Below are 23,819 nucleotides of genomic sequence, written 5' to 3'. Positions count from 1 at the left end.
TAAAGGGACTTATCTAAGAAAAAGAAGATAAAAAATATGAACAGTAAAAAGACAGCAAACTCACAGTTACTAACAACCACACCTAAAACAAAAGCAAACTAAGCAAACAACTAAAACAGGAATAGAACCACAGAAATGGAGAACACATGGAGGGTTAGCAACAGGGGAGGGGGAGGAGGAGAGAGGGGGGAAAGGTACAGAGAATAAGTAGCATAGATGGTAGGTAGAAAATAGACAGGGGAGGGCAAGAATAGTATGGGAAATGTAGAAGCTAAAGAACTTATGACACATGGACATGAACTAAAGGGGGGGGAATGTGGGTGGGAGAGGGTGTGCAGGGTGGAGGGGAATGAAGGGGGGTAATGGGACAACTGTAATAGCATAATCAATAAAATATATTTAAAAAAGACTTTAAGGAAATACAACAGTATACAGAGATGTATATATCACAATGTTTATTGTGGTGTTGCTTATGAGGGGAAACTTGGAGACAATTTAAATGTTGATCAGCTAGGTCTAGTGTAATAAAATCACATATTGTGAATCTATATAATGAAATGGTATACTGAGGACAATAAAAATATGTATTTTTACGTTAACATGAAAAATACTTAATACTTTTTTAATTTTGATATTTTGGTCCCATTTTAATAAAAAAGATTTACATGCCTATTAAAGAATAAAAGGATATAATTAAGATGACAGTACGTGCCCTGGCTGGGTAGCCCAGTTGGTTGGAGCATTGTCTTCAGGTGCCAAAGTTGCATGTTTCATCCCCAGTACGGGGACATGCAGGAATTAATCAATGGGTGCATAAATGGCTGGAACAACAGGTTGTTTCTCTCTTTCCTTTCCTCTTTCTCTGAAAATCAATAAAAAATGGTTTTCTTTTTTAGGATTGTAGTGCCTTTGGGTATGGTATAATGGTCAATATTCAGTTTCTTCATATTTTCCTGTAGTTTTTACAATGAGCAATATTACATTTATAAACAGAAAACAGGGTACAATTGCAAAATACCGGGAGTTGGTAAAAAAATTGCATAAATATATGTTGGGATTTGGCTTACCAGCAGGACATGTAAAAAAGACCTAAATATTTTAATAAACTATGGGCTAGAGTAGGTAAACATTATGTGGCTACATTAATTGAAATACATTCTCCAGAGGTAAAAATCGTAATGATCTACTCTGTGCTGTCAAACTACCTCCAGATACCATAGTTTATCAAAATACTCCTATTCTCACCCTGGCTGGCATAGCTCAGTGGATTGAGTGCGGGCTGCAAACCAGGGCATCGCAGGTTCGATTCCCAGTCAGGGCACATGCCTGGGTTGCAGGCCACGGCCCCCAGTGACCGCACATTGATGTTTCTCTCTCTTTCTCCTTCCCTTCCCTCTCTAAAAATGAATAAAATCTTAAAAAAAAATAAAAAAGATACTCGTATTCTCTGGGCAAGGCTTAATTTCTCACTTAGGATCATGTATAGAACTGAAACCATATTATCATGAGGAAGAGATATAAATGAGCTTTGGATGCTCTAGGCCAAAGTCAGTCACAATGGAAACCAGACTTCCTGCTTTCAAATACAGAGAGGAGAATGTTAAAGAAATGGGATTAAATGTTTCTCACAGTCAGATGAGGACCAACTGCATCAGAATTATCTGAAGTACCTGTTAAAATAGTTGATGTTTGCCCTAGCTGGGTAGCTCAGTTAGTCAGAACATTCCTATAAGCCAAGGTTTTAGGTTCCATCCCTGGTCAGGGCACACCCAAGAATCAACCAATGAATGCAAAAATAAGTGGAATAACAACCTGATGTTCCTCCCTCCCTCCCCTTCCGTTCTCTCAAATAATACAAATAAAGTTCATTTCTCGTACCCCACCTCCCCCCCCCCCCCCCCGCGCACCGAGGAGCACACCCATGCCTTTCTTCTCTCTCCACCAAACATCTCCTAAACTCTGAGTCTCCATGAGGCTTGTAACCAGGGGAGCAGTGAGCAACAGCAGCTCGTCCATAGCTAATGCCTTGAAAGTGTCTCCAAAGCCCCCATTTCTGACTTCTCGGTGAGCCAAAGCAGCCCCACCTAGGCTCTCTCCTGTTGCTTCTTCTAATCAAAGCTCTTTCTTTCTTTTGCTGTCCCCAGCTTTAATAAACATACTCTCAAAATCAAAAGAAAAAAAAAAGGTTATTTCAGGCCCCAATGTGGCCTACAGAATTAGAATCTCTGGGGAATAGGTAAGTAATATGCTTTGTTTTCTTCCAAAAAAAAAAAAAAAAGACCCCAAGTTATTCACTTGAGAACCAAAAATTGAGAATTACTGCAAATAATTCAGAGTTAACTCACCCAACAGCACAAATTCTGAAGCAGTTTCTATCTCTCAAATAATTTTTTTTAAAGATTTTATTTATTTATTTTTAGGGAGGGAGAGAGAGAGGGAGAGAGAGGGAGGGAGAGAGAGAGAGAGAAACATCAATGTGCGGTTGCTGGGGGTTATGGCCTGCAACCCAGGAATGTACCCTGGCTGGGAATCGAACCTGGGACACTTTGGTTCCCAGCCCGAGCTCAATTCACTGAGCTATGCCAGCCAGGGCTTCAAATAAATTTTTTTTAATGCCCTGGATGATGTAGCTCACTGGGTTGAGTGCTGGCCTGCAAACTAAAGGGTTGCTGGTTTGATTCCCAGTCTAGGGCATACTGGACTAACTACACTGGTCTATGAAAACTCCAATTATGGCTTCAGGGTTTTGTTTTTGTTAGATAACCAAATGTCTTATACAGCAAGAACCAAGCAGTTGCTAGCACTGAGCCAGCTGATCAGCAGTGCCCCAAGTCTTTTCTCTTGCCATTTTGCCAACTTTTAAGGCCTTGGCTTTTGCTTTTTGAATATAGGTTTCTTATGTCAGGAAGGCTGCTGCTTCTCCAGATACCACATCTGTATCCCAGGCAGATAGAAGAGGGAGGGTGGTGTACCAGATAATCATCTGTCCTCTGTTCCTAGCTCTTTTCACTTCAGTGCACGGTGGCCAGACTTACAACTGTTAGCACCTGTTTTTTTATGCCTGAGGGTATTATCTGCCTGAGAAGCCTGCTTTGCTACCTACAACTCCTCCTAGCAACACTAAATCAATAACTAAAGGCAGTAGATGTAAATACCCAGCTTCCTTGTCCCTTGGGTAGGATGATTTTAAGGCATACTTTTTATAATGGTTTGTAGAGTTTCCCAGTGGGATTGGGTTCCAGTTATCCTCAAGAATAAAGGGCTTAATGATGAATTATTTTTTGGATAACTACTCCCTCCCTCCCCAATTTCCTATCTCCAGTATTCCATCAGTGTTTCTTGAGATAATATAATCTATTTCTACCTGTGTCCTTGTTTCAGGACCTGCTTTGGATAGAATACAAACCAAGACAGGCCATTATCACCTTTCCTCCTCCTTCCTGTCTTTAAAGATCATAGTTGGTGCTGTAGTGTCTATCTTACAACTAGTAGGTGACAAGCCAGTATGTGTAGTGGAAAATCAACTTTGGTTCATATCCTTGAGCCACTCCACTGTTAGGCCCCAGACTCTCCATTACTGCCTGTGGGTCACAAGAGAAAAATAAACGCTATTTGTTCAAGCCATTCTTAATTGAAAATAAAAAAAAAATTCACTCGCAGTCCTACGTGTCCCTGATTCAAGTAAACAGAAATAATTACCAACTGTAGTAAAAGCTGTAAAGGAAATAAACCAAGTACTGTGATACCTTTAGGATAAGTGACTAGACATTTCAAAATTACAGAGCATATCTTATGAAGAAACATTCCTCAGACTAGAGCAGGGAGGTTTTTTTATTTTAGAAATCAAACCAATGTGGTCTGTCTGGAAGAACAGTAATGTTAAAGACTGGGGAGATGTTGGGGGAAGGCCCAACTAGAGATTGAGTGTCCCAGCCCCATATCTGAGCTGGTTAGAGCATCATCACCATGCTCCTGGATTGTGGGTTTGATTCCTGGTTGGGGCACATGCACAAAGCAACCAATGAGTGTATACATGGGTGTCACGAGAAATTTGTTTCTCTCCTTTCTCTAAAATAAAAAAAAAATATTTGAAATGCAGGCAAGTTTTTTAATCCATCTTATTTACTTATTATGTTTTAGATTTTATTTATTTTTAGACAGAAGGGAAGGGAGGGAGGAAGAGAGGGAAATATCAATGTGTGGTTGCCTCTCCTGACTCTCCCACTGGGGACCTGGCCTGTAACCCAGGCACATGCCCTGACTGGGAATCAAACCAGCAACCCTATGGTTTGCAGGCTGGCACTCAATCCACTGAGCCACAACAGCCAAGGCCCAATTTATTTTTAATAAAAACAAGGTTGTCTGACTCAGTCATCAGAGAAGTGATATAACCCAATTTATTTTAAAAAGTAATCACTCTGGCAATTTAAAAACCAAACAGCAGTTGACATGACTGGGTGGTGTGGAGAGAAATAAAATAGCATAGCTGCATTTCCAGTAATGGCCCTGAAGTCCACAAATGTGTTAAGTGTGGATGTGAGGGAGAGGAGTAAATTGTGCAGTAACTCTGGCCTCTAATGTTAATACCAGACTTTAACCCCCAAATTCAGAGACAAAAATCATGTGTTCAATAGCAACTAGAATGTTGAGAACAAATAATTTTTATAGCAATATTAATTTTTCAAAGTTGTTTATGCTGGGCTGGTTTCCAGGAAAGTACCTAGAAATATACTGTAATTATACTACAAACTTGAAAATTAGAAATTTCAGATTGTACATTTTACTCAAAGCATAATTCTACCACTAGATGGTGACATGTATACAAAATATTTAAAAGTCATTATCAGTCTTATAGCTATAGATGTATGGCAATTGCTGACTACTGGTTTTAAAATTAATTTATAAGCCTGATCCTGATGGGTGTGGCTTAGTTGGTTAGGTGGTGTCCCACAAAGTGAAGTGTCCCTGGTACATGCCTGGGTTGCAGGTTCAGGCCCTGGTAGGGGCTGTCAGGAGGGGCAGCCAATTGCTGTTTCTCACCTCTCCTTCCCCCATCTTTCTAAGAACCACCAACTAAAATCTTTTTAAATAACCAATTTATAAGAATTTAGGGGATGTTAGAGATTCTGTTCTATTGCTTTAGAATGAACACCTTTCAAGCACATTAAAAAGTCGCTGTTAATACATATACCAAGTTAGTACAGAGTGAAGAGTCAGGCAACCTTTTTATTAGCTTCTATGCCTTTATCTTTTGATAAGCAGCTGAATATAGAGAAAGGGTTGGTAAACTACATCCCATAGGCTAATATGACTAGTTACAGGTTTCTGTGTGGCCCATGGGCTAATAATTTTTACATTTTTAAATGGTTAAAACAAAATGGAAAAATAGTATTTTGTGATACATGAAAACAAACTTAAAATCTGTGTCCATAGTTTTTTGGAGCACAGTCACACTCAATATATATTATCTACAGCTGCTTTTGTGCTTATAGAGTCAAGTAGTCGTGATTAAGAAATTGGATGGCTTACACAGCATGAAATATTTATTACCTGAATCCTTACATAAGTTTATTGAGCCCTGAAGTGACAACTGCAGAACAGTGATCACATATGGGAATAATTCTCTAGATTCTCAAATCATTTTTAAGTACTTATTTTGTTTAGAAGAAGAGAAAGGGAGGAAGAGGGAGAGAAACAATGATCAGTTGCCTCTTACACACATCCTGACTCAGGTCAGAACCTGCAACCCAGGCATATGCCCTGACCAGGAATTGAACCAGCGACCATTTGCTTTGTGAGATGCCCAACCAGCTGAGCAGTACCAGTCAGGGCTCAAATCACCTTAAACCCAGCATCATTTCACAGAACTTTTTAAAAAGATTGTATTTATTTCTAGAGAGAGTAGGGAGGGAGAAAGAGAGAGAGAAACATCAATGTGCGGTTGCTGGGGGCCGTGGCCTGCAACCCAGGCATGTGCTCTCACTGGGAATCGAACATGGAACACTTTGGTTCACAGCCCACGCTCAATCCACTGAGCTACGCCAGCCAGGTATTTCACAGGATTTTTTAAAGAAAAAAAAACTAGGAAGCAACTCCTTGTTAAAAAAATATTGAAAGGTCAGAATATGTAGTAGTAGTAGTAGTAGTCCTATTTTCAAGAATTGTTATGGGTCCTCTGTGGTCATAAAAGCACGGCTGACAGATTCTTAATTACCCAAATACCTGCATCACTTAGAAATGTGGCTTCAAGTAATGAAAATCTAAGACTGGATTGAGGAAAAAGGGATTTTTCTCACATAAGCAGGGTGTTGACAACTGCTCAAGATGTATCAGCAACCTACCCACACATTATTCTGCATTATCAACTTTATAGTTGGCACTTATCTTGTTCGTGGTTTCATTGTTAAAAAAAATTAAAATGGATGCTGTGTTATTTTGTGTATTAAGAATGTTCCAGGCAGAAAGTAACTAAGGGTTAAGGGGCACATCTGCTGAATTTGTCTCTTTTTAAGTAGGAAGGGGCAATTCTTTTCAAGAGACCCACTCTGCAGATTTCTGCTTACATCTCATAGCAAGAATTGAAACATATGGTCTGCCCTAGAGAAACCATACCATGATTCATTTTAAATCTATAACATAAGGGGAGATGCTCCCAAACCAGAATTTATTTATAAAATATTGTATATTTATTCTTACATATTTAAACCTCAGTCATTTTCAAAGTACTCTTTATTAGATGCAATACACCTATCAGGACATTTTTTCCACTGCTCAAAACAGTTTAAGAACTCATCGATTTTGATGCCTTTTACCTCTTCTGCCATTTTTTGTTTCACCTCTTCCGCATTGGCAAAAATGTTTCCCTTTGAGGACTTTTTTCATCGAGGAAACAAAAATGGTTGCTCAGAGGGCAACTGGGTGAATAGGGAGGGTGGGGCATGGGGGTCTTGCCTTTTCTGGTCAAAAACTGCTCAAAATTCAGCATGTATTGTCACCTTGGAAGAACCAGTCACCTGTTTGCCACAGGGGCTTTTCTCCTGCAAATCATAACTGTAACTTTCTCAAAACTTCCAGATAAAAACTTTGGTTGACTGTTTCACCGACCCAGAGGAAAAATTTCAAATGTACAACCCCTTTCACATTAAAGAAACAGATGATCATTGTTTTCACGGTTGATTTCACATGTGTGGGGAAGTGGCAGTTGAAGATTCCTGTTTCATTTTGGGGTTGTAACTGTAACACCAAGATTCACCTCTGGTTATGACTTTTGGAAAAAAAATCAGGGTCAGCTTCCAACTGCTCCTTCAAAGAATAGCTCATAGCCAAGCCATTGTCTTTTTGTTCAGGCATGAGCAAGTGAAGCACAAGTTTTGCTAAAACTCATTTCATGCTGAATTATCACAGAAAATTTGCTGACAGGAGTTCCATGACACCTCAGTCAAATCTACAAGTTCATCAGTAGTCCAGTGGGGGTCTTCCATGATGGCTTCACGAACTGTTACCACATTTTTTTCAGTGTGGTTGCTCGAAGAATGCCCAGAACAAGGTTCATCGTCAATGTACATTTTGCGTCATTTAAATGAGATAACCATTCATAAACTTGTTTTACTTAAAGCAGCTTCTTTGTAACCGTTTCCGCCTCATTTTTCCCCAACAGGAAACAAAATTTTACTGCTGAATGTTGTTTGTGTAAATTACCCATCATAAAATGGGGAAATGCACTGAAAGTCTTCAAAAAAAAAATTCACTGAAACCGAATGCAGCCTCTCACAACCGCCAGCTGGAACACAAAACAGATGGGTTCCTAGAACACTCACCTAGTGGGGAAGCCTGTACTACAAGGGGCCCGCCCTCCAGAAGATAATTCTGGTCTTTTTTTGGGGTGGGGGGGGAACTTCCTTCTTGAGACCGAGGTCTCTCCTCTGCCACCTGAAAATTAAACAAACATAAACCACTTGGGTTTGCAAGTGTTCCTATTGGAAGGGGTGAGGCGTGGGTGGGACATTAGGTGGAGGATGCATGCCACAGAAACCCAAATTTTGTGGAAAAGATGGGGAAGGAAGATGATGTCAGAAGAGCTCTACAGTTCCTAAGGAGCGCCTGCTCATATTGAGCCACTTAAAACACGATGGGCAAAAACTTCACAGCATCAACTTCAAGCAGCAGAAAGGCAAATCCCAGGATGGTGGTCCTTGCATGGGGAGGTGATGGTGTGACGAAACTGCGACAAAATTTATTAAAGAATCACTACTTACTAGCTGCTCTGGTTACAGTTCTAAAAATATTACACCACCCACCTTTCGGACTTTTAGTCACATCTTTAACCACATTGGGTACAAAAATCAGTGAGGAAGATGTAAGTGCAGGTGTAAGGAAAATTTTCCCAAAGTTAATAGCAAACTTCAACTGAATGCCCACCTTCCCTTCACCTGTTCTTCCTTTCCGTTTCCCATCTTAATACCCTTTTAAAACTGCTCTTCCCTGAGAAGCGTAATATGCTTTTCGGGTGGAGAGTCGTAGATGGGTCAATTCGTGAGGGGCCCTCTGGCGTAAAAAGAAGATTCCCATGTGAACACTTCGCCATTTCTAATCACACCAGATGCCTTACTGTTCGAGGATGGATGAACCTTAGAGGACTAAGGGTAACAAGGATGCAGGTTAAGTCGACACTGAGCTGTTCCATTCTCACGAACCCCGGCAAGGAAAGGGCCATGTACCCTAATCTAAGCTGCAGCGTCGTTCCGGATCTCCATTAACACCGCCCCGCAACCCCCAAATCCTGAGCGCGAGGGAGGCAAGACATGTGAGAAAGCGGCACCCATTCTAGTTGGTGGATCCGCAGGAAAAATAGTGAAGCTCAGGGGCGGGAGATAGGGTGGCGCAAGTGACCCGGCGCTCGCTGGGCTTTGGGAGCCCACGGAGTGGGCAGCCGTGGGGCGACGCCGCGCCAACAGCGATCCGCTTGGTGCCTCCGCCATCTTCCCCTACTTACCCGGACTCCCCCCCGCGACCGCGCTGGCTTCGCGTTTCCCTTCCGGCCGCTGAGACAGAGATCCGGGCTGGGCGGGGTGGGCGAGCGCGGAGAGGGGGTGGACCGAGGGCGGGGAGGCCGGACGGAAGAGGAAAGGGAGGGCAGCGAGCGGGCCCCGGCGGTGTGGAGCGTGCGGCGTGTGTGCGGCGGCGAGGTGGGAGGGCGGGAGGCGAAGAGAGGGCGGGAGGCGGAGGAATGAGAGCGCGAGGCGCTTCTCTTCGGCTCCTTCCCCCGGACGGAAAGAGCCGAGCGCAGCCCGAACGCTCTATTAAAATGGCGGCGGCTTCGGCGGTGGCCGCGGCGTCTGGTCGGTGAAGTGACTCTGCTGCTTCTCTTCCCACCCGCCCCCTCCCTCCCTCTCCCCTCCCCCCGTCCTTCCCCCCCTTCCCCGCCGCCGGCGCCTCCGCGCCCCTCCGGCCTGCGTACCTCCCCTCGCCCCCCTCCTCTCCCCCGCCCGCTCCGGGGACCGCCGGCCCCCTCCCCCATTCTCCTGCTCCCCGCCCCGTCCCCGCCGCCGCAAGCCCTCGTTGCCTCCCCGCCCCGCCGGCCGGCCGGCCCCCTCCGCCTCTCTCCCCTCCCCCCCGCCGGTCGGGATCAGTCAGTGCGATCCGAAGCGGGGGAGGGGGGGGGCGGCGGCCGAACGATGTGCGAGAACTGCGCAGACCTGGTGGAGGTGTTAAATGAAAGTAAGTAGCCGCGGTGGCGGCCTGTCGGGGTGCACGGTTTGGGGTCCCCGCGCTTCTCCCCGGCCTCCCCGGGCTGCCGCGGCCTGCGGCAGGCGACGGCAGAACCGGGCGGCGTGCGGGCCTAGCGCTCCGGGAAGGTGAGCTGTGGCGCGGCCGTCGCGCCGCCTCAGGCCCAGCCTTGCCGGGTTACCTGGGTGCCCGTAAGGCGGCCGCGATGGAGCTGCGGTCAGGCGAGGCCTGAGTGGTCTCAGCGCTCGGAAAGTTTCCTTATTACAGGTGTCAATTAACGAGGGCACTAATGAGCCTTCGCCTCCTTATGCTACTGGGAAGGTGAAGCGAGGTGGGATCCGAGAACCAGGCTTTCCTCCGCAGCCCGGACCCTCCGACCCCCCGCCTCCCTCTTTGATTTTTAGAGTGGTGTTGAGGCCTCTCTTACCTGTTAATTTTTTTTCCATTAAACTCCCTGGGAGGAGATTGGTGGCTTTCCCCTCCCTTGGGAGTGTATGTGGGTGTATTAAACCCTTCTGCCAGCCCGTAAATACTTGAAAATGAATTGTGGTATTGATGATTGGAACCTTCATACCTATTTTTAAAATTAAATAGTGATGCTTCTTAAGTGTACCATTCGTTGTTTTAATGTTAAATTCTGTTATATTAAGGAGAGTATTGTACCACAGATACCATCCCGGGATAGTCGTGGCCTATCTCCTGGAATAAAAGGCCTATTCCTTTACTTATTATTATTAAAGAGATTATGTACATTGATTTTCTTTCTAGCCAGATTAAAATTTTTTATTCCCATCCCTTGTAAGATGGTATTTTGGTTTAAAGAAACTAGATATATTGCCAGTTAACAACTTCTGGGCCCAAAGGCCTAGTTGGACTAGGTGAATTAATGGAAGGTTAATATGCAGAAACCTGATTTAAGGAAATGCTCATTTACCAACAATTTATGTGGGTTTTGGATTTGTGTTGTGTGTGATATTTTGAAAGACTTTCAAACTACCTCTTTCTAATATGATTCATTAAAACAATTGACTTATAAAATGTATCTTCTTGTTTGTGTTTGAATTTTACTTTATGTGTTTGAATTTCACTTTAATGACCAAAAGCAATAGTAAAAGTGGAAGGGTATTTGTTTTACTTTCAGCTGAGTATTTGCTTCCTGACAGGTGGAAGCACGTTTTTGTCTGTCTTCAAACTATATTTTTCAATATTTGTGCAATTCTAAGTTTTTCTAGAATTTTAAAGTTTTTATTTTGAGATACATTTATTTTGAGATTATATTTATTTTGAGATACTTTTCAATATTTGTGCCATTCTCAGTTTTCCTAAAATTTTCAGGTTAGTTTTTGTTTTGAGATACATTTATTTTGAGGTGCAGGTGGTTTGATACACTGAAACATAAGTTCTTATAAGTCTTTCAGAAAACTGTATTCTCTATCACAGATAAAGTTATGGGGTTTTGGCCTTACTATTCTGAAATTGGAAAACGAATAGGCTTGCTATGTAATATATTAGGAAAAACTGCTTTAATAATTTTGTTGGTGCTTTTAAAATTATTTTCAGCTTAACTAGGGGAATTTTAAACATAGCATCTAAAGAAACTGAAGTTAGTCTTATTATCTTTTGAAAAGAGACATAATGAAAGGTTCTATTGAACATTATTTGGGAATCCCCTAGGACTCTGTTTAGAAGCACTCAAAAAGGCAGCGAATTTATGGAGAGTTAGAAATAGTATGGAGAACTAAGTAAAATTTAGTTTTCATTAAGTCTTCCTGACAGTAGATTGTCTTCCTTTACCTTTAAGTAAATTGAACAGTTAGTTGAACCAGGTTCACAATATCTGGCCATGCAGACCCTCTAAGAAACCTCTCTTAATGAACAAATAAAAAGGATTTCTTATTTGTGTATGAGCCAGTGATCTCTAAAAATATTTAGACAGTTTCTTAATATTTCCTTTAAGGCTGTTTTAAAAATTGACTCCTAGAAACAATCTCACAATGATACTTCCTTTTTTTGTTTAAATTACTTAAGCAATTTTATTTGTAGGTTCTACTGAGCTATTACAGGTTGCTCCTCCCCTGCCCTGTAGTTGTTTTAGAAATTGTTTTCATTTTTCCTTTGTATAGTTGCTGCATCTCATTTACTAACATTTATCCATGACTGAGTAGGAGTGTGATTGTTGGAACTTGATAAAACTTGTTGAATTGAAGTAGTTTATATATCTTTCTTGTAATCTGGCTCATAATAGTTATTACGACTTTACTTTCTCCACCCCAATAGGTTGTACAAAGATGAACATCAATTCATCCTTGATAAATTCAGAGTTAAAGTACCAAAATAATGTGCTCAGAATTCATCTGTCAATAAAAGTCCTCATAAAGGTTAAACTAAGAGAAGAAATGAAATTTTCTGTATTTTTGGGTGTTACGTTTGAAGTTGATGTTGAAAAAGAATTATTTTAAAAAACTAGAAGAACCCGTTTCTTTTAAAATTTACAATCTCTGCTCAAACTTAAAGTCTGCCTGGACACACCAGTAAATGTGTAATCTAAAAACTTCGTGTTTTAAATGAAAGGGTAGACATAATGTGGATAGTATAGCTTTATATCTGATATGCATAGTTTTTGATAAGTTAAGGACTTGAGGTGAAATGTTTATTTTAAAATATGGTAGCATATAATGTAGTTAAAATAAAAATTGGTGGCAAAAGAATGTAAATAGCTGTCTTTTGTCATCAGTTTTGATGGGAGTATTAGTATTTCCAATTATACATCTATTCTTGCTGAGAATCTGAAGCTATAAAACTCTCACCATGGAACATATATACATGTAATTTTACCTGGAAGTTAAGGCTAAGGACCCCCTATTAAGGACTCCCTCACCCCCTTTTTTAATGTGGTCTTGACAGATATCCTAAAACTTGAAATTACATTTCAAAATAGCATTTGGCTTTAGTGTTAGGAAAAAAAAAACAATCAACAATACTAACATTTGAGTTCCCATTATCGTTTCAGTGCTTTGTTTTTTATAAGGAAGACATTTTTAAAAGCTTGAAATGGGTTGAGTGAATTTTGCTCTTCTTCCTTTCTGGGATTGCATTTAGTTTAGGAGGTAATTTTAAGTGTATATTCCTGTGCTGGTTGTGTGGATTTTGTGTGTTTGGTGCTTTTATAGCTGTTTTATGAACCAGTTCACTAAGTCCAAGGTATTTCTGGATGTCGATGAGAAGTTGGAGGTCTGAAGTTACAAGAGCAGAATGAAAATGGCTTTAAATGTATATCAGTCTTCTAAATTTATTTGTATGTTGTGGATTTTATTCTTTGTGTGTGTTGAGTGATTTACAGTTTACCATTTGTTTAAAATAGACAAGTCATATGTTCCTGACTATCCTTTGAGATGGGCCAGAGCAAGTATTGGTGCCTCAGCTTTAAAGGTGAAGAAATTGAACCTCAGAAAGTCTTAAGTGGTTTGCAAAGGATCATCTGTCACTTGCTTAGTTAGTAGCCATATCAAAGCTAGAACTCAAGATACTCTATCAGTAATTGTAGAATAATTCTGTTTGCATTTTATTTTTAAAGTGGAATATTTTATTGAATAGTTTGTGTTCAGTACTTTATCAGTTCTTTGGCGGTAGGTACTCTTATCACCCTTTTCAGATAAAGAGAACCAAGGCTTAGAGTTTATGTAACTTGTATAGAGTCACAGAACTATTTGTTGGAGCCAGGATTTGAACAAGGCATAATCCCAGGTCAGACTAAAAAGCCTACACTCTTTAACAGTTATGGTATGCTGTATAAACTAGATGATCTAATTAAGTGGAAGACATTATTATGAATGAGTACATTGTTTGGAAAAATAGAAAATTACTATATTTTTATGTATTTTAACATTCAGGTGTAATTCCATGGTAATTGTAGTAAAAAATTATGGTGATGAATGTAGCTGAATGGGAATCTATCTCTATATTGTCAGCAGTGATCCCTTTAAAAAGAAGTACACATATCTAGGGTTTTTTTAAGATAGGTACACAGGCACAAATACAATATCTAGCTTGTTTCACCTGACATTATGTTTGATCATCTCCCTTATTAACTTTTGAAAACATATTTTTGTCTGTATAATATTCCCATTTTGTATACAATTTGATATTTTCCCATTATTGTATGCTTGTTTCCAGTTCTCCCATAGTATAAATAATGCTGCAACCCTGACCGTTTGGTTGGGTTTTGTCCTGCAAAGTGAAAGGTCACCGGTTGATTTTTGGTCAGGCACACACCTGGGTTGTGTTCCTTGGGCACTTAAGAGAGGCAGCCAGTTGATGTTTTTCTCTGACATAGATGTTTCTAAACCCTCTCTCCTTCCCTTTCCCTGTCTCTAAAAGTAAATAATAAATGAAATCTTAAGAAAATATTGCTGCAAATGATCATCCTATATGTAAACATATATTTTAATCCTCACCTGAGGATATGTTCATTGATTTTAGACAGAGAGAAAGGGAGAGGGAGAGAAAGAGAGCAAAAGGAAAAGAAGAGGGAGGGAGGGAGGAAGGAAAGAGGGAAGGAAATGAGTGAGAGAGAAATATTGATCTGTTGCCTTCCATATGTGCCCTGACTGGAGATTGAACCTTCAACCTTTTGGTGTATGGGATGATGCTCCAACCAACTGAGCCGCCCAGCCATCCCACTTTCTTAAACCATCATAACTCTTTATTGCCTGGAGAATATTCTTAACTTCTTAGCCTGGTATATATATATCATGGCACAGTTTGGCCCAAACTCATCTCACTTTTTTTTTTTTTTTGAGGCCTTCTGAAATCTTTCAGATCTCTCTTAAAATTACTTATACTCTTTAGTTTAGAATACATACTTAAGTAATAGGCCATTTAAAAAAAATTAATGTGAATCTTCCTTGCTGAATGGTGAATTCCTTAAATTCAGCTGCCATGTTTATTCTTTTCCCAGTTCTAATACAATGCCTTGTGGACAGTAAATGTTTAATAAACATTTTAGTTAATGAAAAGTTGTGGCAGAAGAATGTGATTATCTAGCAGTGTTTTTGGACCTGTAGTCAGTCAGTAGTGATTTAGATATGAGAGTCTCTGGCTGAAGTATGCTGTAGTTGTAGATTACACCATATATACTGCTTTTTATTACCTTATTCATAAACTAGTAGGTATATGCTTATAATAAATATCCTAACCAACTATGTTTTACATTAATAGACAATGCAAAAAGGCAAAAATTAGTTCTCTTTCTACATAGGAAGTGAGATTTGGGTCTTTGGGATGAAGTTTGGCTAAATTACTTTTATTTAGGACTTTATATGCCAGGAAAATAATTGGGCTTTGCATTTTTTTTTAAGATTTTATTTATTTACTTTTAGAGAGGGAAGGGGGGGGAGAGACAGAGAGACAGAGAGAGAAACAGAAACATCAATGTGCAGTTGCTGGGGGTCATGGCCTGCAACCCAGGCATGTACCCTGACTAGGAATCGAACCTGCGATGTCTTGGTTTGCAGCCCTCGCTCAATCTACTGAGCTACACCAGCCAGGGCTGGGCTTTACATTTTAATGTGGTTAACACCTGTTAATGTTATTTTTCTCTTAAATTCCTTAGAAATTAAAAATTTCTAAGTAATCTACAGTCTCCAAATGTAGATTACTTAATTTAAAATTTATGTAATATTAACTTGTCCTCGTCTTGCACTTATCTTACTGTGTGGTAGAAGACAGGTTCTCTTCCTGCCCTGGCCATAACCTCTACTAGAGAATTAATCTTGGTTGTAGCCCCTGGAAGACTGTATTATTCCCACACCATCGCTGCTTGGATTACAGGTAGACTCCTGACCTCAGGGAGTGATTGGGTGCTGTCAACCAATCAGATTTTTCCTGTCAGAATATTTCAACAAAAGATCCAGGTAACTGGAGTACATGAACTAGAGTGAGTGTTTTAGCAAGTGGATGTGAGGGAGACTAATTGCATAATGGAATTGGGACAAATTTGTGGAAACAGTTGACATTGAAGTTTCATAAAGAGGTAGAAGATAATACCCTGGTGGCTTTACAGTCTTGAAGCTAAAGCTCCTTTTGAGGTGTCTCTCCTGTGCATACCATTTGAGTTAGAATGCAACCAAGAGTTTCAAATCTAATGTTACCCTTGATGAGCTCTTTTCTATCGGAGATTTGGTATACTCTTTAGCTGTGAGTGCTTCATTGTAATCTGGTTTAAGTTTTTTGAAGTGTCACCTGTAGTATTTGGTGGCAGGAGAAAACTTAAGGACTCCTGTCATTGATTACTTACTTCCTTACCAGGGTGTTTAGCGTTTTTCCAAAGAAAGTAGCTTTGCCTTTTCTCATTTTTTAAGAAGGATATCTGCTTTTTTAGAACAAAATCAAATAGGACAGGAAATAGTAAAATTAGAATCTGAAACTCTGCTTACCAAAGAAGTAGTTTGTTATGGTGAACATCTCTTAAGTCATTCTTTTCTCTTTCCTCAGACACACTATTTTATGTCAATAAACTAATTACAGTTCACTGCATATCATATTTATTAATAAGATGTAGACACCTTTCCATGCTTATATGCACTTAAATTATAATTTTTAATGCCTTAAATGTAGTATTCCATTACTTGATCACACTATAACTTAACCAATCCTCGACCGACAGGTGGTTGGGTTGTTATATGTCTTTGTGTAATTGGGTGATTATCACCTTGAATATGTTGAAATCAAATTGCTGAGTTGCTCATTCAGCATATCTGGGAGGAAATCTGGCAATAGGATAAAACATAAGAAAAATAAATTTGTCTTCTAACATCAGAGCATCAGTGTGTAGGCTTCATAGTCTTAAAGTGTTTGTTTTGACTCCTAGATTTTGTGGGTCTGATTTAGCAGTGTTCTGCTTCTAAACCACCTTAAGACAAAATAGGGGGTTTTTTTGGTTTGTTTATTTTTTGCTTTTGAATTCTGGGTAACTTTGGTGCCAGATTCATGAACCATATTTTTTTTTAGAGCAAGGTTCAAGTGTTTTTTTTTTTTTTTTAATATTTTTATTTATTTATTTTTAGACAGACAGGAAGGGAGGGAGAAAGAGAGGGAGAGAAACGTCAATGTGTGATTGCCTCTTGCGCACCCCTCACTGGGGAACCTGGCCTACAACCCAGGCATGTGCCCCTACTGGGAATCAAACCCATGACCCTTTGCTTCACAGGCACACGCTCAATCCACTGAGCCTTACCAGCTGGGGCTCGTGAACCACATTTTGATTATTGATAAAGACTTAGTAACAAATGATGAATATGAGCAAGTAGTAAGAGTACTAGATCAGAATAAATTGAAACTTAAGAATATGCTTAAGACAGTAGGTCTTTTTAAGTTGTGTTCAGAATAAAATCAGTAAGGGGCAGTAGTCAGTAGAGTGGTATAGTAGAGTGTGTGGTTAGCAGAATGTTTAACTCTAATAGCACTTTGTTTCATTTTCTCTTCTAAGAGGAGTCCCCAAACTGACAGGATAAAACATGTATTAAGAGGAAATCTAACTTCCAGATTGATGAGGAATAATGAGAATACTTGACAGAATCTGATGCTATCCTTGTGAAAAAGATGAGATGTATTTTTTTGTCATCCTGGAGGGACTTGATTGATAGCAAGCCACATGATCTTGTCCTTAATTCTTTCCTCTTCAGGATTTTCAGTAATGAGCCTTGGTTTATAAATTTTTCCTTGGAATGGAATTGGCCCTGTTTCAAGGGAATGTGGGGCACCTTGGAATCTTTTCTTCCTGTTTCAAAATGAAAAGCTCATTTTGATCTGTTTTATTAATTGGGGTGTAAGCCTGAAAACCATTTAGAACATTATATGGATGCTCACAAAGACAACACAGCATGCAATGCTTAAGTATTATAAGCATTGTACCCAGGTTACAGGAGGTAGTAGTACAGTGCTTGTGCAGTTGAAATAGTACTGTGTTGAATTATGTACAATACCATGATGATAATCTACTTCTGAAGCTATTGTAATTTCATAATTCTTCACTGAACCTCAAAAAAAAAACCCAGTGAAAAATAGAATGACTTTATTTTTATTAATTCTCTTTTTAAAAGACTTAATTTATTTATTTTTTAGAGAGAGGGGAAGGGAGGAAGAAGGGGAGAGAAACATCAATAGGTTGCCCCTTCCCCAAGCATATGCCCTGACCAGGAGTTGAACTGGTGACCTTTGGTTTGTGGGACGATGCCCAACCCACTGAGCCACACACTGGCCAAGGCTAGAATGAATTAAAAAAAATATTTATTGTATCCTCACTTGAGGACATGCTTACTGATTTTAGAGAAAGGGGAAAGGGAAGGAGAGAGGGAGAGAAACATTGATATGAGAGAGAAACAGCGGTGCTTGCCTTCTGTGCACACCCTGACCAGGGATTGAACCTGCAACCTAAGGTATGTGCTCTGACTGGGGATTGAACCCACAGCCTTTTGGTGCATGGGATGACGCTCCAACCAATTGAGTCACCTGGCCATGACCATGTTGTCTTTTAAACATTTATTTTATTATATATTTTTTAAAGATTTTATTTATTTATTTTTAGAGAAAGGGGAAGGGAGGGAGAAAGTGGTAGAGAAACATTGGTATGTGAGAGAAACATCGACTGGCTGCCTCTTGCACATGCCCCAATGAGGACCAAACCCTTAACCCAGGCATATGTACCCTGACCAGGAATCAAACTAGCAACATTTCGCCTTGTGGGATGACACACAGCCAACTGAGTCACACCCGTCAGGGTCATGCTGTCCTTATTTTTAGAGAGACACTTGCTTATAGAAGTTGGGAAACTCTTGAAAAACTGTTAAAACAACTGTGGAGAGACTTATTCTGGCCAAAGTGGATTAGTCAAAGTTTCAAGGAAGATGGAAAATTGAACTGGACCTTTAACTGATTGGAATAGTTACTGCGAATGTGGGGAGTAGAACAGCTTACTATGATTTGTGAGGCTCTGTGTGACATCTAGCTACTGCTAACCTTGTTCTTTGCTTGTTTTGCCTTTTTTTAAATTGATGTTCTTTGCTGCCACTGAGCCTTTAATGTATGCTTGGAATGTATCACCTTCCTATGCCTTCAAATCTTGACTTAAATGTTATTTTGCCAGAGAGGCCTTTTTTGAAAATCCAATCTAAAGTAGTTCTGGTTCTTAACCTTTATAGCACCACAGTTTAGAATTATGCATTTATTTTTATTTACTTGTTTAATATCTTTATTTTACAAGGCTGGAAGTTCTTTGATCATAACTATCTGTTATATTAACTAACTTACACAATACTCAACATACTAGGGTTAATACTTATTTGTTAAATTGTATGGAAAAATATTAAGATCACTGTAGGTATGTAATGTGTAATGGTAGAAAAGAAAAGGGTAGGCTGGATGTGGTGGTTTTCCATGTTTTCTCAGTTTTCTTGGCTACTTTCAGATACTGTTGTTTCTTGCTTTTGTGATGTTCTTCTTACCACCCCCTCCATAAAAAGGTACTTCATTTCTTCCTTGTTTTTAAAGGTTTATTTATTTTTAGAGAGAGGGGAAGGGAGGGAGAAAGAGAGGGAAAGATCAGTGGTGGTTGCCTCTTATGTAACCCCAAGTGCGGACCTGGCCCACAAGCCAGGCATGTGCTCTGACTGGGAATTGAACCAGCGACCCTTTGATTCTCAGGCTGGCACTCAATCCACTGAGCCACACCAGCCGGGGCTCATTTCTTAACACCTCATCTTGTCAAGTTTTTAAAAAAATTTTATTTGTGGGTGTTCCTTGATATTAACATCCTTGGGTTAAAAATATGATTGGGAATTACTTTTGAACCAGTTAGAACTCTGTCACAAGGACCTGTGAGATAAACCAGCCCAAATTGCAGAAACAAAAGGATTTTTTAAATGCATAACTAAGCATTTCAGGTGTGGACTACTCTGAATCTATGGATTCATAACAGTATCAAGACTTCATTTCTGTATAGCTTGCTCTGCTGTGCCTCCTTGGTTTTAACATCAGTTTGGGCCTTTTCATGGTAGCAGAAATGCCTGTTGCACCATCTTTATACCACTATATTTGGAATTATACTACAGGGAGGAAAAGAGAGAGAATCTCTTTAGAAACATACTATACGACTACAAAGAAGCTTCTTTTCCCAAAACTTTGATAGTAAATGGTACTTATTATGTCATTGGCTTATTCCTGAAAGAGTTCAAAGAGTATGGGTTTTGATTGGCTTAAACTGATTATGACCCATTCCTGAAGCTGATCCCACCCAAACTTCATAGCTAAAAAAGGTTGGTGTTTCTCAAAAAGAAATTTGGCATTCTGTGGCCATGAGGAAGATGAAGTTGTTTCTGGTCAGCAAACACACAGGTGTGTAGTAGATTGTGCTACACTAGGAAGAAAATTTTTTTTGCAGTTTTACAACTTTTTTTGATAATCAGTGGTTAGTTCTCATCCACATTGGCTGTGTGTAGATTTTTGAAAGTGGCAACAGGTACATAGGTAACCAGCTTACAGAGTTTTGGTGAATCCTCATGTTCTCTGGACAACTGAATGGGAATACAGTATGGGACATTTCTTTTTACTTTATTTACTTATTTTTAATTCTCACCCAGGATATGTTTATTAATTTTTAGAGGGGGGAGGAGAGAGAACACATTGTTGTGGGAGAGAAACATTAAAATATTAATTAGTGTTTATTCCTGTGTATTCCCTGATGGGGGTCAAACCTGCAACCTACTATGTGCTCTGACTGGGAATCAAACCCACAACCTTACGTGTATGGGACAGTGCTCCAACCAACTGAGCCACTGGCCCAGGGCCAGTGTGGCACACTCAGTATTCCTTTGACCCAGACACCTTTGTTGAGCTTGGTGTCAGTGTATAAATCTGGAGTTCCCATCTCCTTCATGGCAGATTTCTGGATCTCTTTGAGTGTCTGAATAGCATGCTTCTTGAAGCCCACTCTTTGGACGCACTGGTGACTGTTGATAGTTCATTCTCTGGTCACTTCCTAATTGTTTGAGGGAGCCATTCTATTGGGCACAGGTTTGAAAGTTAAAAACCATTAAACATTTTCTTTAATATTTATTGATTTTAGAGAGGGAGGGAGGGACAATGCTCTATCCAACATACTATACAGCCAGGGCCTGAAAACCATTTTTTTTTAAAAAATTATATTAATCCCAGTACACATTTGTCAAAGTCCAAATATTTGTTTATTTATTTATTTATATTTTTAAAAGAATTTATTTATTTATTTTTAGAGAGGGAAGGGAGGGAGAAAGAGAGAGAGAGAGAGAAACATCAATGTGCGGTTGCTGGGGGCTGTGGCCTGCAACCCAGGCATGTACCCTGACTGGGAATCGAACCTACGACACTTTGGTTCACAGCCCTTGCTCAATCCATTGAGCTACGCCAGCCAGGGCTTGAAAACCATTTTTAATGTTACATTTACTAAATTGATTATTTTGTATGTTTTCCTTAATTCTTTACATTTAAATACTTTTTTCAATATATAACAAAAATACTGAATGTTTAACACGTGTAAAGAATTGTGTGGGACACTGGTAGGTGTAGAAATACATTGCGGTGGATAGCTTCCCTTAAGAAAGGTTAGAATCCAATACAGATGAGGCAGAGGACAGTAGTTGAGGGAGTGATCTCTGAAATCTGACTGACTTGAATTCAAGTCCTGTTCCTGTCATTTATTAGGGGTTTGGCTGTGGTTAAGTTCCCTTACCTCTTAGTGCCTTCTTTCTTATTTGGAAATGAGGATAATACCCTGAATACACTCCTGATAGGGATTTTGTGTGGATTAAGAATGCAGTCAAGTCTTAACAATGCCAGCATAAGAAATATACAAAAAATACCCTGGCTGGTGTGGCACAGTGGGTTGAGAGCCAGCCTGTGAACTGAAAGGTTGCAGGTTTGATGCCCAATCAGGGCACATGCCTGGGTTAAGGGCGAGGTCCTTGGTTGGAGGCATACAAGAGGTAACCAATTGTTGTTTCCCTGCCTCTGTTTTTCCCTACTTCACGTCTCTATAAAAAAATAAATAAAAATCTTTAAAAAAAACAGTATGAGAAGAGAAATTTCATAAAGTATATGTAGCTGAAGCACAATGGGAGGAATTTAGTTTTTGGTAAGATTGGATGGAGAAGTCTGTGGAATTGATAGAATTTACGTTGACCTTTGAGCAATTTAAAAAAAAATTGTTGGAATTGGAGAAGTGGTTATTTTAGTAAACATTTTGTAGGAAAAGTGAACATAGTCTTTTTTTGAAACTTCACAAAGAGTGATCTCTGGTTTTTTATTTCCTTCCATTTTTTCTAGGACTTTTCACAATTTCCCTCTAGCATCTTAGCTTCTCAAGTTTCTGAAACCTGGCTTCTGCTTTTGAATAAAAACTATATTGTCACAGGTCACCAGTGGCCTCCTATTTACCAAAGCAAATGGAGAGGTTTTCTCTGTAACTTTTCACATTGACCTATTGGATTTCCCTTTTTGTTTCACTAAATGTGTATACACATACACACACACTTTTTTTTGCTAATGGATATAATATATGTGATCAGTGTAGAAAGCTTAGGAAATACTGACATAGGACTTCCAGTCAGGTAGACACACTTTGCCTTATCGCACAACCACAAAAAGAATTACACTTAAACTTCAAAACAAATAACACCCAGAACTGTCAGGAAATCCAACTATATGGAAGTCTCATAACCGAGGTTTCAATGCTTTTTTCTTTTTTGCCTTTATTCAGATGATTCTAAGATATTTATCTTTCATTCTATCAATGATGTATCATGTTTGTTGATTTGTGTATGATGAGCCATCCTTGTATCCCAGGGAGGAATCCTAGTTTAATCATGGTATATGATCCTTTTAATGTGCTATTGAGTTTGGTTTGCTAGTATTTTATTGAAGAATTTTAGCATCTATATTCATCAGGTATATTGACCCATAGTTTTCTTTCCTTGAAGTATTTTTTTCTGGCTCTGGTGTCAGAGTAATGCTGTCCTTGTAAAATGAGTTTAGGAATGTTCCCTCCTCTTCAGTTTTTTGAAAGAGTTTGAAAAGGATTGGTGTTAGCCTTTCAGTGTTCGGTAGAATTCACCATTGAAGTGTTCTGGTCCTGGGCTTTGCTTTGTTGAAAGGTTTTGATTACTGATTCAATCCCCTTACTTGTTATTGGTCTGTTCCAATTTTCTGTTTCTTCATGATTCAGTCTTTGTAGGTTGTAGGTTTCTAGAAACTTATTGTTTTAGGTTGCCCAATTTGTTGGTTTATAATTGTTTTTAATAATCCCTTATGATCTCTGATATCAATTCTCATTCTTCGGTTGTCCGCTCTTTCATTTCTGATTTTATTTTTTGAGTGTTCTGTATTTTTTCCTTAGTCTAGGTAAAGATTTGTCCATTTAAAAAATCTTTTCAAAAAACTAGCTTTTAGTTTCATTGGTTTGTTTCTTCTTGTCTCTGTTTTTATTTTTGTTGTGATTTTTGTTATTTTGTTTCTTCTACTAATGTTGGGCTTAGTTCTTTTTCTAGTTCTTTGAGGTGTAAAGTCAGGTGTTTGAGATATTTTTTCCTTAATATTGCATTTATAGTTTCTCTCAGAACTATTTTTGCTGCATACCGTAAGTTTTGGTATGTTGTTTTTATTTTTGTGTGTCTCAAGATTTATTTTTTGATTTTTTAAAAAATTTATTTATTTTTAGAGAGGGAAGGGAGGGAGAAAGAGAGAGAGAAACATCAATGCTGGGGGTTGTGGCCTGCAACCCAGGCATGTGCCCTGACTGGGAATCGAACCTGTGATGCTTTGATCCTCAGCCTGTGCTCAATCCACTGAGCTACACCAGCCAGGGCTTTGATTTCCTTTTCAAAGCTTTTTTGATTCATTGGTTTTTCAGAAGTACATTAAGTACATTAAAATCCACATACTTCTGAAATTTCCAGCTTTCCTCCTCTTACTGATTTGTTTATTTTTATTTTTATTTATTTTTTCAAGATTTTGTTTGTTTATTTTTAGAGAGGGAAGAAAGGGAGAAAGAGAGAGAGAGAGAAACA

General features: G+C 39.4%; 1 protein-coding gene and 1 long non-coding RNA gene across 2 annotated transcripts in view; one reads left to right on the top strand and one right to left on the bottom strand.

Annotated features, from left to right (window-relative positions):
- Positions 1–440: 440 nt before the first annotated feature.
- On the bottom strand, positions 441–1,818 carry LOC118501096. Its single transcript, XR_004903676.1, has 2 exons — positions 1,439–1,818; positions 441–1,232 (listed from the first exon to the last, which is right to left on the bottom strand). It is a non-coding gene; the product is annotated as an uncharacterized LOC118501096 (long non-coding RNA).
- A 7,736-nt stretch (positions 1,819–9,554) lies between these two features.
- Positions 9,555–23,819, top strand: part of USP34 (ubiquitin specific peptidase 34) — a 220,960-nt gene continuing 206,695 nt past the window's right edge. The window contains 1 exon segment of the mRNA XM_028516659.2: positions 9,555–9,717. Within this exon segment, the coding sequence (XP_028372460.1) occupies positions 9,675–9,717 (43 nt within the window). The 5' untranslated portion in view covers positions 9,555–9,674.

This window comes from Phyllostomus discolor, chromosome 6, assembly GCF_004126475.2.
Source record: "Phyllostomus discolor isolate MPI-MPIP mPhyDis1 chromosome 6, mPhyDis1.pri.v3, whole genome shotgun sequence".
In the NCBI taxonomy this organism is placed as follows: domain Eukaryota; kingdom Metazoa; phylum Chordata; class Mammalia; order Chiroptera; family Phyllostomidae; genus Phyllostomus; species Phyllostomus discolor.
The sequence above is the reverse complement of the archived record's forward strand: the minus strand, read 5'-3'. Positions and strand labels throughout refer to the sequence as shown.